Raw genomic sequence first — 14,112 nt, forward strand, 5'->3', positions numbered from 1 at the left:
GTTACTGCTTTTTGACAACTTACTGTGACTAAAGATGTTTTTTGTCAAGTATCTAAGATGTAGATTACCAGTTTCTTTCTCTTTTTATTTTATTTAAATGAGGCACAGCGGTTCTTTATACATATAATCCGCTGTAGGGACTTTTTTGTAATGACTGAACAGTACTGCCTTTTGATTTAAAGTGGTGTAGAGTACGTAATTTTTTTTTTCTCGTCTTGAAAAGTTTTATACTTTAATTTTATAGTTATTGAAAAATGAGCCCTATATGTTAAGCCTTTTGCCTGTGGCTCCCTAAAAAAAGAGATTTCACAGACATTTAAAGGTGCTGAACAAAGCAGATGATGTGAGAAGCAATAAGAGATGTTTTAAATGCTTGTGTAGTATTCAAAAGATGAGAAACACATGTTGTTGTTTTTTTTTTGATGTAACAATGCAAATACATAACTAACTTTATCTCCTGGTTTGTTTTAGAGAAGAAGGAACTTTAAAAAATAAGTAGACAACAACATTTTTATATCAAGTAGTTTTTAAGGGTTAATTTTTCTTGTCTATGAACAGCTCATGCCTGAAATATTTGTAGACAAGCAAACCTGTGCTGCAACCATGTGTGAAAACTGCAGTGATGAGGCTGTGATAAAATGAGCCAGTGGAAAGGAAGGGATGAAGTGGACAGTCCCCACGAGGGCAGTCTGAGATAACGTGCACTTTTTAATGTGGCTGCTTCGGCAGATACTAAATATTTTATCAGTAAAGCACTGTAATGTTTTAATATCCACGCAATGCTCATTAAACACCAGCTGGGTTGGGTTCCAGGTTTATTGACTTTAGTGTACGATGTTCACACAAGAACACATGTTTTAATGTTTGATTTCTTAAAGTTCAAATCATGCCAAACTATTTTTTTTTTCAATAAAATGAATTTAGTGCTTGAGTTCAATTTTAGATAACATTATTTTGTTTGTGTCCTGTATTTACTCTCCTAAAGTAAGTTGTTCCTTTTGATAGTCTTTCTTATAGCACAATGATTGTCCTATGAATTCAGACAAAGGATTTAGATCTAATTGCATTTTAAATGAAAGTCTATGTTTGCATTTGTTAAATTGTGCAGTTGTGAATAATCTATCACAATTTTTTTTATATTTTGAGCTTGCAACCTTTATCAGAAATAGTTCTCCACATTTATCTATTGCCATCTTCAAGGGATGCCAGCATTATTGATATTTTGGATAAATGTGAGCCCTCTGTGTTGTCCCTGCAGGGTTAGTCTATGAAGCTCAGATCAGTGGCTCCTTTGACCATAATGGCACTGAGTCATGAGCTACCAAAGAGACTTTATTTATTTATTTACTTAGAAGTGAAGTAGATAGTATGTTAGACACTGTTTAGGTCCTTTCTGAAAATGAGTGTGAGACTGATGAGGACAACAGCTGTGAGAGAGGACGTGGCTGAAGCAGTAGGAATATTGCCTGTCACAGCAGGGAAACTAGGGTTCAATTAACATGAGAAATAAGAGATTCTCTGCCCCCCCCTATATGATTTTACCAACCTCATAACTTACAAGTTTAGATTTTCAAAAGGATATAGCTCACCTATCGAGTTACCGAGGCAGATATATTTATGTAAAGCTCTGCTTTAGATTAATGAATTTGCAACATGGGGGCTCTTTTGACTTTTAAAATAAATTATTAAAAGAATCATTTTTCAAAAGGAGTTGAGCACAAGTAATGCAGATAATTACTGGTTCTTGTGCTTGTGATCACAACACACAGATGCATCAAACCATGATGCTGCAAACAAAGAGCACTGTCATTAATAAGAGCATGAAAATGCAGCAGCGGGTATTAAATTTATAATGCACAAGCTTTCATCGCACCTCCATCTGTGCCCCTTCTTGAGTCTCTAAGTGACTAATGACTAGATGGCTAAACCTATTTTATAACATGACAAAGTACAAAATAACATGGGCTGCAAATAATATATTAAAAACATGTTAAAACACCACCATCCTCCTAAGTTTTCTAGTTGGTACATTAGTAAGGCATTAAGCAGCTTTTATTTATTTATTTCTGTTTATGATCTAGGTTATTAACTTGATCTCCAAAGTTACTATGGGAAAACATTTTTCATATTTACGCTTTCAAATCACAAGCTGTGATTATGGCTATAGAGTATAATGCACACTAATAGCAGTTATGTGAAAGATGAAGCAAGTTGAATTTGTAAAGTATGGATTAAGGTCAAAATCCTTCAATGTTTTATGAGTTTATTCATTCATTCAATCATTCAATAAGTGAGATTTTGTTTGTATCCTGAAACTTGTGTCTTTGGGTTGAGTAAGTTGGTGGAACTGGGACTGTTATTTGCCAACGCCTGTTTTATTAAGTCATTCCTTTTTTTGAATTTGCTAATTAAGCCACTTAAGAGTTAAGCAATCTTCAAATTTTAGTGGTGTTTGAAGGTTAGCCTAGAATACTGTTGGGACAAAGATTAAATGTATAGATTATTTGCATGATCAGCCACAACATTATGACCACATCTAATTTAAAGTAGGTACTTTTTTTTTTCCACGTAACAGATCAGAGTAGTCAAGGCATTGGCAAAGAACATCCAGGGGTGTCCTTGAGCATTTGGTCTTAGGATGTTAGTAATAATTTCTTTTTGGCCCACTGGGTTGGGAGTTGGGTTATATGGATGTGGCTTACTTCCTACAGGTGTCATCACATTCCATCATATTGGTATCTGGGGCATTTAGAGCCCAGGTGAATATTCTCTGTCATGTTCTTTAAGCTTTTTATAGCTGTCCTACTGGTTTTCAGACACAGTGTATGTTTAGGTTGAAATCAAATGTCATAGTATCCTATATGGAATGCCTGGATGTAGATTTTCTCAGCAGAACATTGCATTGTAACTCAGTGAACAGTGTTCTTCACTTCACTTTTCAAAGGTCACAATTAAGGCTGATTGGTATGCTTAATTTGATGTAACCATCATAATGTCTTCTGTGTCGAACAGACATTTTTTTAAGTCTTAGGTTCAGTAATTAGTTGTCACCCCTTTGAGGTTGTCCTGCCAGAAATAAAAGATAGTTTTAAACAAAAAACAAAAGTAGAATTTTTCTGAATTTGCATATTACTGTGAGGATTTGTGTTTTTTGTGTTTTCAGTTTGTTATTTTTATTATCTTGTTTCTGTTTTAAGTTATTGTTTCAGTTTAGTTTTTCTGTTTGTGTCACCATTCACTCCTCCCTCGTCACTCCTTTGCCTTCCTGCCACGCCCATCTACACCTGTCGCTAATCTTGTCAATTGCTTCACCTGTGCCACTTGCCAATTACCTTCTGTTTAAAAACCTGGTCATTTCTTCCATACCCTGCTGGTTCATTGTTCTCTGTTCTCTGTTCTCTGCTCTGGGTTCCTTGATGCTATGTTTTGCTCCTTGCCTTATTTTTTTATGTTTGACCTTAGTTCCCTATTTTGTTGCCACGCCAGCTTTTTGTTTTTGTTTATTTTGTTTTAATAAATTAGTATTCTTAATATGAGTCTGCACTCTGGGTTTGCCTTCTTCCCCACTCTCTCGCCTGACAATTGATATATATTATAACTCAAACAGTTCTACAGATGTGTTTTGTCAAACTCAATTACTTTCGTCGTTTAACATTGCTTTCTTATTTAAAAATTGGTTATTTTAGGTGTCATTTAAAAAATTAGCTCTCTCCCAAAAGGTTAAAAAAAGAGGATGCACATTGCAGTAACACAAAATATGTGTAAACCACAATTACTGGTGTTGACAAGATGATTTCATTTGGTTGTTTGAAGATGCATAACTTTTAAATCAATGAACTTTTGTTCGGGGTCTTGTCAAATCCTAAAAAGTTGTTTGGTTAAGGTGTCCTTTCCTACAAAGTCATTTAGCAGAAAGAAACAAAAGAAAAGATAAACATTTTTCTGCAACAATTTGACCGATTAAATGAATTTTATTTTTCTGACTTTACAGGCACGGTTTTGGTGGAAAACATGCAAATTAACGGCCGTGCTCAAGATCCAGGCAGAACCATTTCCTTGACTCTGCTAGATAACTATGATTATTGGGTGATTTTGGAACCAGCGCGGCAGAGACTTTACCTGAACAGCACTGGACGCATACTGGACAGAGATGTGAGTACGGCAGTAGAGCCAAACTAGTTTTTAGTGAATAAAGTTCTTTTAAATCTTTGTCTATTTTTTGCAACACATAATTGCAGAACTTACTTGTGACTTTGTAACAATATGGTATTAATTGGGAATATTTCAAGTTACTATATTATGATAATAATAGTAAAAGAATGATTAGTAAATAAATAAATATAGCTACTTGAATGGCTGCCTATATCTGTTCATAATATGTAAATTTAAGCTCCACAGCACGCTCAGAAAACCTGCTGTGAATGCAGAACAGCCTAAATGCTACAGTATAGAGCATGAGATATTGGGTTCAAAGTAGTTAGCACATAAGAGGCCATTTTAAAGCATGTGGTTAGATTAAATGGACTAAGTGCAGTGAGGTGGATTTTAAGTTAGGCAATTGATGAGAATGCTCAGAAATATTGATAGGACAAATTACTTCAGAGAAGAAGCAGAAACAGTTGAGGGTAGGGGATTAGCAGGCTGCTATAATTACAAGGCAAGTTCACCCTTGTGGATAAATTTAGGTGCAGTATGCATTTGAATAGACTATTGCGTATTTTTTTACATAAAGCATCTATAAAAAATGCTTGCTCAGAATTAATTAAGGATAGTTCAATCAATATTCACTTTTTTTTCTTAGCACACATTATTAGAGTATTGATTAGTAAAATTGTGGAACTCTGCCTTTGTCAACTTTGTCAGTGAAGGATACAGTTGTGTGCTTCAGAAATGGTAAGATCCAGATGCTATGCAATAATTTATCAAGACCCAAGTACACTACTTGCCAGGAAGTGAGAACAACAAGCAGCGCAACACTTTATTAACATGCCTTTTTTTTGTTTGTTTGTTTTTCAGCCTCCAAACTCCATCACCTCCATTGTGGTTCAGGTCCAGTGCACCAATGAGCTGATTGGTACAGTCATTTTGCATGAAGTGCGAATTGTTGTAAGGGATAAGAATGACAACCCCCCAAAGTTTCAGCAGCCACGCTATTATGTTGCAATAAACGAGGTAAGGAAGTGCCTGCTTTGCCAGCTCTGTCGGATTTGTAACAGCAACTGAGAACAGATCACAATATTAGGTTATCCTGATTGCACTTTGTTGGTGAGAAATTTTTATCTAGTTGTTCGTTGGGTAGAATCTAATAAAGCAATGTAGTGAGATGCATTTTTATTTGCCAAAATCGTATTTTTAAAAGCAGTGAGGGTACCATCGAGAATATTATTTTGTTTATTTTTTAATTTCACAAACAGGTGCTTTAAACGTAAACCTACTGCTGCCACTTGATTATCAAGAGACGTTGAATATACTGTAGACCAGACACAAAATTACAAAAACAAACAAAAAAAATACATACTCAGCCAGAAGGAATACCTCTTAACTAAGTCTTTTCACCATTACAAATGGGTGAGAGAGAGATACACCTTTGCTTGTATTTCCAGTTTGTCTTACAGGGATAGTCTGATCATAACTATTTATTCTGTCAGATAGTTATCAATAATTAGTACTTTATCAGACCTGACAGCGCATGGATTTGAAAGAAAAGAGCAGAAGTCTTTTTCCAGGCTAGGTTACTAGCTAGCCAAACAAGGAGCCATGTTATGTTATTTTCAGGCCCATACACAAGTCTTCCTCAAAAATACACATATCTTCCTCAAAAATGCCAGACCGATATGAAAAAAATGATACATTAGTCAAGTCAGTCAAGTCGAATTTATTTATATTAGCTACTATTAAAATTCAACATGACACTGTTTTGTTTGGTTTGTCTCTGTGTTCTTAACAGAACACATCCGTGTTACTACTAAAATGTACAGTATGATGCTGAGCATAGACCATGTATATTTTGTTATCGGTGCTGAGGCTGCTGAATAAATCGGTCTGATGGATGTTGTTTGTTTTTTACAAAACAGCAGCAAACTAAACAGTGGCATGCAAAAGGGTAGAAGTTTATTATTAGCTAATGCTGCATTCTTTCACACAAGTATTACATTTTTGAGGAAAACCTTGTTTTATAAGCCTGAAAAACAACATAAAATGAGTCTTCATTTTGGTAGCTATTTGCCTAGCCTGGAGAAAATTGTCTGCCCTTTTGTTTGCTTTGTGACTAATGTCACAGCTGATAAGGTACAAAGTATTAATAACTATTTAACAGAACATCACATTAAAGTGAGTATTTCTTTCATTTGCTGTGTTCATTACATTGTCATTTTTACTTTGACTACTAATGATTATTTCCAGGATTGACATTAGTTACAATAAACCCACATTTTCATCTGTCATCATCATGCTGCTAATGTTCTGTCATCATAATGCTCACAACGCTCTCCATGTGCTTTAGCATTTCAGACTCTATCAGATAAAATGGGTGTGAGCACCAAGTGTAGTGATGGTCCATCGGATTGGCCAAATATGTTATTGTCATGATTTATTGCAGTCCAAGCAGCCTTTTAAGATAATGATAACGTGCACATTGATACAGTGATGATAATAAATTTTTGATTAATTGTAGTGCCCTACTTTTGTTGACCAGCTGGTAGAACCTGTAGTGAGATAATTAATCAAATGTCTATATTTAAGTCATATGCTTTTGTGAATAATTTCTTGTTGAGTTGTTTAGTCTTCATTGTTTAGAGTTTTTTTTTTAGGGGGGCACTGTATGTTCAAAATCCCTGTCAGAGTTTGTTAACGTAGCCATCTGCAACTTCCCCAGCAGTATAGTGAGTCATTCTACAATGCTGTCAACTCTCCTGAACACGATTTTCTGCCTGCTGCCTGGTCCTGTGGACTTTGCTCAGGCCTCTGGGGAATAGCAGTGGTTTTCATACTTAGTTTTTGTTATTCTTGTCAGTGTTGCACGAAAGCCTTCAGACTGCTGACTGCAACATTTTCCCTTTTTTATACATTTTTGTATATTAATGGGGGTAGAGTGGCAATAACACCGTTTGTATGAAATAGCTCTCTGCTGTAGGTTGATGTTGTGCTCATGGGGGGGCTATTAGAGTTGTTGACTTTTTATTTGTTTATTTATTTATTTTCTCCACTCTTATATTTTATACCCTAGCTCACGCCAGTTGGAACAACCATTTTCACCGGCTTCTCAGGAGATAATGGTGCTACAGACATTGATGATGGGCCCAATGGACAAATAGAATATAGCATCCTTTACAATCCCAGTGATCCGGTATATGGACAAGTCACACAAATTTAAAGACCCTTTATGTCATTGTAAATTTCTTCAGCTGTTATGACTTATTACTGCACCTTTTGTTCTTTTTTCATCTTAAGGCATCTAACAGGACAGTAAGGGTTGGAAACACCCTTTCAGGATACATTTTACTGGCAGAGAGACTAAACTATGAAGACAAAACTCGCTACATGGTGTTTGTTCAAGCCAGTGTAAGTGAACCAACTTTTACAATTAAAACTCCTTTTTAGGAGCACATCTTAAGGGAAGCAATTCTGCTGTAACTGCTTTTTTGGGGGGTGTCTTTGAGGTTATAATACTCTCAGTGCCCTAAAGGTAAAATCTAAAGTCATATAGATGTTTTATTTTTTACTGTAGAAGTTCTAAACATAAATTTCATTAAATAATTTAAACATAAAACAATATTACTCATATTTTGGAGTGTAGATTTAATTCAGAATCATATTTTATTAAAAATAAATCATATTTTATTAAGAATTATTGTCAGATTGTATTAAACCATATTTTCATTTTCATATTTAATGGTCATAGGAGATTTGAAATGCACATAAATAATGTGCAATAAAAGTTGAAAGTTATATCCCATGATTCAGTGCAACAATCTGCAACTTAAAATAGATTTTATTGAAATTTACTTTTTATATGTGCTGTCTTTGGCATGTTTTGAGATTAAAAGTTTGTGTGTACTGAAGCAGCTTTGCATTTCAGAGTTTATTTGATTATGGATTTACTTGAGGGGAGGCAATTTCCTTCATACCCTCAATGGACAGGATGACTGAGAAAATATTGCAAAATTAATCCTAATAATGCCATTAGAGCAGTGTGCATTTTAATGAGAGCATTTTATGCTTTCTCTTTTGCCATAGCTTTTAGCCAGATGATATAAAATAAATGTTTGTTGACAAAAAGGAGCCAACGGATGAGGAACATCACTAAGTTTGACCTCATAATCCAACATGGCTGTCCAGTGCATAAAAAGGGCTGACAGTTGCAGTAAAACTGTATTTATTGGCTCTTCTCTCGATTTTTCTTCCTTTAAATAAATTGTACACTTATTTGATAGCCGTATCAAAGATAATTTTGCAAAGTTGTTTGTATGTGTGAAAAATATTTGAACACAATGTTATCAGCTTGTAATATTATTTATAGATATGTGTCAGTGGGCCCATTAATGAGCAAAAAATCCTGGCTGTTCAACTTGCAACTCGAACATTGTCAATTCGGATGTGACATTATCACCATCTCTGACTTCTGAGGGAAATGGGAAGCATTTTTACGTATTCCTCCTACTTTCTAGTCCTCTTCTTTTTTATAAAGAGACTAGACAGTTACTCAGAGGTACTTAAAATCATTTAGTTGTCAAGCCTCTTCCAATGTCTCTCCTTAGCCGGCATGATATAGCAGACTAAACTGTTAAAAACTAGCATGTGGTCTTAAAATTAAAGAAATGAAGATGAGATGATATGTTAGCACTCTGCACTGTTTGTGTCAAGAGTTCAATTAAGCTAAGAATGTAAATCTTAAAGTGTTGTGCAGATCACTCCTCTGGATATCACGCTGGGAAGCAGAAGCAATGCGGCAGGACATCTTTCTTAAAAATGGTTCCATGTATGCTCTGAATAATTTTTTTTTAATGAACAGGTTTAACAGGATGTAAGGGATACTGCTGTTCTGTCTGATTTAAAAGTACTCACTGCAAAGTATGAACTCAAACTTTAAAAAGGTATCCTGAACTTCATCAAATGGTGCAGGTTGAAAACATTTACTCTGGGAGTTTTCCAGATATATTGAACGCAATTCTGAAATGTGAGTCCACATTCAGTCTAAACAAAGCACTCAGCTGAATTTGTCAAACCCCCTGTGGAAGCTTGAGTCACATGATTGACCTACATTAGGCTGGCCAAAGTCTGTGTAAGTAAACAAATATGGTGGAATCGGACAAGCATGGAGTCTCGAAGAAGACGTTTAGGTGGAAATATAGGACGGAATCTGCTGCTAAATGCAAAAGAAAAGAGAAAGAATAAGTAAGACGACTGTCAAGAATAAATATCGGGGATCAAGCAGAGAAGTGCCATAAAGGCAGAGCTCAGCATTCAAACACATACAGCTTTAGAAAACTTCTGCAAGATGGGTAAGTTTAACATTTGATCTATTTTCAGTCACTTCAGTTCTTTCTGTGCAAATGCAAAGGCACGTGACATTTGGCAGCCAGTCACAAATTTTGCTCGCAAATTTTCATTTAACAACACAGTCACCATTGATATGAAAACAAATAATTTATATATAAATATATATATAAGTTTATCACTTTATAATATGACTTTGCAATGAGTATCTTTGAGCTTTTATGCCGTTGAGCTTCTTTCTATATAGGGTAACATCAGTCAAATACATCAAACTGGGTGCTTTTTTACTTCTATACATCTTGAAAAGCTCTTTGTGAAGGATATAGTTGTATCATGGAGTGAAATATGAAACACATCAGCAATCTAGCACCTTGTTTAAACATACTTAAAAAAATATTTGTACATTCTAATAAAAGGTGTTTTGACCTAATGGTTAATAAGCCATTATGTGTCAGGGTTGGTGGTGAGTCAGACCCAGGAAATGCAGACTGGCTCGAGGGGCTTGAGTAAATTTAAAGATTTTATTTAAAAAAGAAACAGAAAAGGATGGCATGTCAGCAAAATTTGCATGAACATGGGGGAAAACTAGACAGTGCTAAAACAGCAACAATCTCCTGAAAAGAAGTGGAAACTCACAGACTGATAGGGTTCATGAGGAGGTTGGAGACAGGTGGCCAAATGCCGACAGAGAATAGGTGTAGATGGGTTTGGCAGGCTGCCTCTGAAAAGTGCTTGATGGCACTAAACTCAATAATAAAAGAAAAAAAAAACTAACTGTAAAACACAAAAAACAACCAAACAACACAGATCCTGACATTATGTGGCATTAGTCTGCAAGGGCACATTTAGTAAAAACTCATGTTACAGTTTTGTGGATTAGAAAATAGCTTTAACAGGTTAAAACCTAATTTGTGCTTGAGCAGTATGTGTTTTGTCAATGCACAAAGAAGCAAATCCTTTGGGTCTTAGGTCTCGGAAGGCTGCAGTTGAGGAGTTTATTTATCTTCCAGGACCGTGCTCCATACCCTCCCAACAGAAAGTCAGCCACCGTGACTCTGACTGTGGACGTCCTAGATGGAGATGACTTGGGTCCAATGTTTCTGCCTTGTGTTTTGGTAAACAACACACGTGACTGCAACCCCCTCACCTATCACGCTGCTATCCCTGAACTCACTGAACCGGTAAGAAGCAGCCAGAGAGCCAAGTGTGAGCACACATCTGTTCAACAAGGTCGACACATATCCTCTTGTTGATAGCATTTGCATATTTACTTTTTTTCATGCACCCAGTTTGTGTTTTTGTCTGCAGTTGTGTGTGCATGTGTGTGTCTGTGTGTTTGCCCATGCTTTATGCACCTATGATATGGCCTTCCAAATCTCTAATTGTCAGCTTATTCCTTGTTTTGCCACCTCAGCTGGAGGCAGAGTGGGTTTTTCTGTCTCTGCCTCAGCATTCGTTTTTTTAGAGGGATTTTTTTTAGTTCTGTTTTACCAACAATCAGAGCTAAGGGCTGAGCTGGGATGACAGCTGAGCACCACTGGAATTCACGGAAGCCAGAAAGCGAAGAAGGAAGATGGCATGGTAGTTGAAAGTAAAATATAAAGTCTAAACTAGAAAGTTGTGCACAAACAGAAGTTACATTTTGTCATTTTATATTATATCATATTCTGTTATTAATTTTATCATAATGAAGTGATGTGAGTGAATATCATTGTTTCTTCAGTGTGAGACAGTTTGAATCTGACAGACTTGGTTTTCTATGATTTCCTCTCAATGTGTAATGTATATGAGGCATGGATAAGAAAAGTGAATTCCCCAGTTGTGGATATGCATGCCAGTAGAATTTATTTTTATTATTTTATTTGCTTGTAAATGCATTGCATAAGGCTAATGTAAAATGATAGCTGCAAACTCACCCCATTTCATTTTTTATTTTTTTTTTTTCTGTTGAAATGGATTGCTTTAAAAATATCTACCTTCGTCTTGTTTTGTTTTGCTCATACCCAAGGGTGATGATTATATGGAGTGTACTTAACTGAGCCTCCAACCAATCACCGGAAAAGGCTGGGCATCAGATACTCTGGCTGCAGTGTACAGGGGTGAAATGTTTCCAACCAGAGAGATAAACAAAATCCCAAACACTTTGTGCGAGAAGCTAAAACATGCAAAGACCAGGATTAAAGTGGTGTATACAGTGTTCAGTGTACACTGACTGAAGTTGTAGATTAAAGCCTGCAGAGAATGGGGAAGTGATGAAAAGCAAGAATGTACAGGATGCATACCGAAGCAGATTTAGCTGAATTTGAGGCAGTCGCATATTGAGCCACAACTATTTATTCAGCTTTTCTGGTTAGAGATTGTACTTTTATTCTTATTATTTGTGATAAAAGGTTTGCAGAATGATAGGCTGGCAGGACCCATAAGAAAAAAAAAGTTTTTATTGAATTCTGCCAAAAAGTGAAAGGTGGGCGATAATGGTTTTACCTGTGTTTGTGAAGGTGTGTGTGCATGTGTCTGTGTGTTAGAAAAATATTTCATGAACCACCTTTAATAGTGTATGTACCTGTACATACAGGTTTTTTTCTCAACAGGTTGTGACATCAACATTTCACTCATTGCCTTTCATTCTTTTTAACTCAGCCTCGACAGAGTGTTTTATGAGTTTTGTGGCAATTGACCATCATTATCTTTTCAGTTTTCTTTCAGTTTTTGCTGCCTCCTCTTCATTTTGCTGTATAACCATTATGCTAACATGTCTGTCCACTGGGAGATTTGTCTTCTCATAATTGATGAGTGTATTATAATTAATCACAATGGCTAGACAGGCATTATTAAGTTGATCCGTATTTATTTTTTGCCCTGGGGGGATGTAGCGTAGGCTATGGAGTCCCCTGGATAATGACTGCTGGAGGAGGGTATTATAGCTAATCATCATTGTGCAGAGCTAGGGGGATTTGATTTAGTACACCTACATTGTAAAAACGAGAGCACTGATTGGGGAGGGGTGTAAGGATTATTTCAGAGCAGAGGGATATAAATATTCCCCCTCGAGGAGGAATTCTTCTACCAGAGAGCTGTTAGCCATGTGTCTGTCTATGCTAAGGAGCTTCATCACAGGCCTCTTTGCACATACTGTATCAGCAATATAGAGCCGTTGTTTTACAAGGGGAAAAATTCTCAAACTTGACGTGCTAAACATATGTCTTCTTATGATGAAAAAGTGTGGAAGAAAAGCAGGGCTTATATGTGCTTATGAGTATGCATAAGCAAGAGAAAAAGCCTCAAGCATTATAAACATATCTTTTATATGCATCATTATTAGGAGCATGTTAACTAAAAACCCATATAATTGAACAATCTGTGGAGGCTTTTTATTGCTAAGCCAAATACTAATACTTGTAATACATATAGAAAAAAGGGGAACATAATGGTTTAATATTGTAGAAGTTTTGAAACAGTTTTTTTATGCACATTTGTATGTCTTACTGCCAAACGTCATAAAAAAACATTTTCAAATTGTTGGAGTTTTGGATGAATATAGAAATACAATTTTAAAGTGGAATATAACAGCACATGAACTATATTCCACCATAGGTCAGTTATAGTATCAGCACATGAAGCTTCAGTGACACCCAATCACTGCAGCAGCTCTCATCTCTTCTAAAAGAAGAAAACAGTCTAATAGATTGAGTAGAGAGGCCAATCAGCCTCTCATGAGATGTTGTTTTTCATGTGGAGGCACAGACTTCTAAATAATGTACGACTTATCACATGAGATTTGCAGCAGGCAAAAATATCGATATACATCACATGGAAAATGTTTTCTGGGGCAGATGATGACTGTTTAAGCAGAACTTTACATGTCAAGAAATTTATCTCATCGTACCAGTGTATTAAGTTATTTTTGAGACAGTACATTGTTTTACTAAATTTAAATTGTTATTAACTGCATAAACAAAACAAAACATGGATTGCATTTGTTTTATTGCTTGTTTCCTTTCCTTCAATGTTTTGACCAGAGCAAACTGAACCCACTGAATGTAACCCCAACTATCCGGGCAGTGGACATGGACAGAAACATACAGCCCCCTTCAGACAGACCTGGAATTCTCTATTTCATCCTGGTTGGTACGTTACTCACATATGTACCCTGATTAATCCATGTCATGCTCTTTGGTCCTCTTTGACTACTTAGTATGCCATGACTGAATGTTTACTTTGATGTTGATGTTACAGTAAACTGCCAATTGGTCATTGCAGGTCAACCAGCTGCATATCCAGAGTATTTCACCCTGAACACAACCACTGCAGAGGTGCGTGTTCTGAAGCCAATTAGCAGGGACCTGTATCAGAGGTTCACACTCATTATCAAGGTAACAATTAAAATAACAATTGGCTTACTTTGTCGTTAAATGTTGAAATGTTGTCTGAACCAGTGACTGTTTTTTTTTCTTTTTATATATTTATATATACAGGTGCTGGTCATAAAATTAGAATATCATGAAAAAGTAGATTGATTTCAGTAATTCCATTTAAAAAGTGAAACTTGTATATTATATTCATACATTACATACAAACTCATATATTTCAAATGTTTATTTCGTTTAATTTTGATGA

The 14,112-nt window shown here is 35.8% G+C and overlaps 1 protein-coding gene across 8 annotated transcripts in view; it reads left to right on the forward strand.

The window, feature by feature from the left end:
- LOC108244521 (protocadherin-15) overlaps nucleotides 1-14,112 on the forward strand; it is a 189,349-nt gene that overhangs the window by 82,990 nt on the left and 92,247 nt on the right. For 7 of the 8 annotated variants that reach the window (XM_037973638.1, XM_037973639.1, XM_017430798.3 and 4 more), the window contains 7 exons: nucleotides 3,992-4,152; nucleotides 5,017-5,172; nucleotides 7,226-7,345; nucleotides 7,450-7,560; nucleotides 10,506-10,676; nucleotides 13,515-13,623; nucleotides 13,756-13,868. In XM_037973638.1, the coding sequence (XP_037829566.1) occupies nucleotides 3,992-4,152; nucleotides 5,017-5,172; nucleotides 7,226-7,345; nucleotides 7,450-7,560; nucleotides 10,506-10,676; nucleotides 13,515-13,623; nucleotides 13,756-13,868 (941 nt within the window). Of the gene's footprint in view, nucleotides 1-3,991; nucleotides 4,153-5,016; nucleotides 5,173-7,225; nucleotides 7,346-7,449; nucleotides 7,561-9,109; nucleotides 9,501-10,505; nucleotides 10,677-13,514; nucleotides 13,624-13,755; nucleotides 13,869-14,112 lie in introns of those variants that run through there. The other variant, XM_037973642.1, reaches the window with a different exon arrangement.

Source organism: Kryptolebias marmoratus, linkage group LG22 (genome assembly GCF_001649575.2).
Source record: "Kryptolebias marmoratus isolate JLee-2015 linkage group LG22, ASM164957v2, whole genome shotgun sequence".
Taxonomy (NCBI): domain Eukaryota; kingdom Metazoa; phylum Chordata; class Actinopteri; order Cyprinodontiformes; family Rivulidae; genus Kryptolebias; species Kryptolebias marmoratus.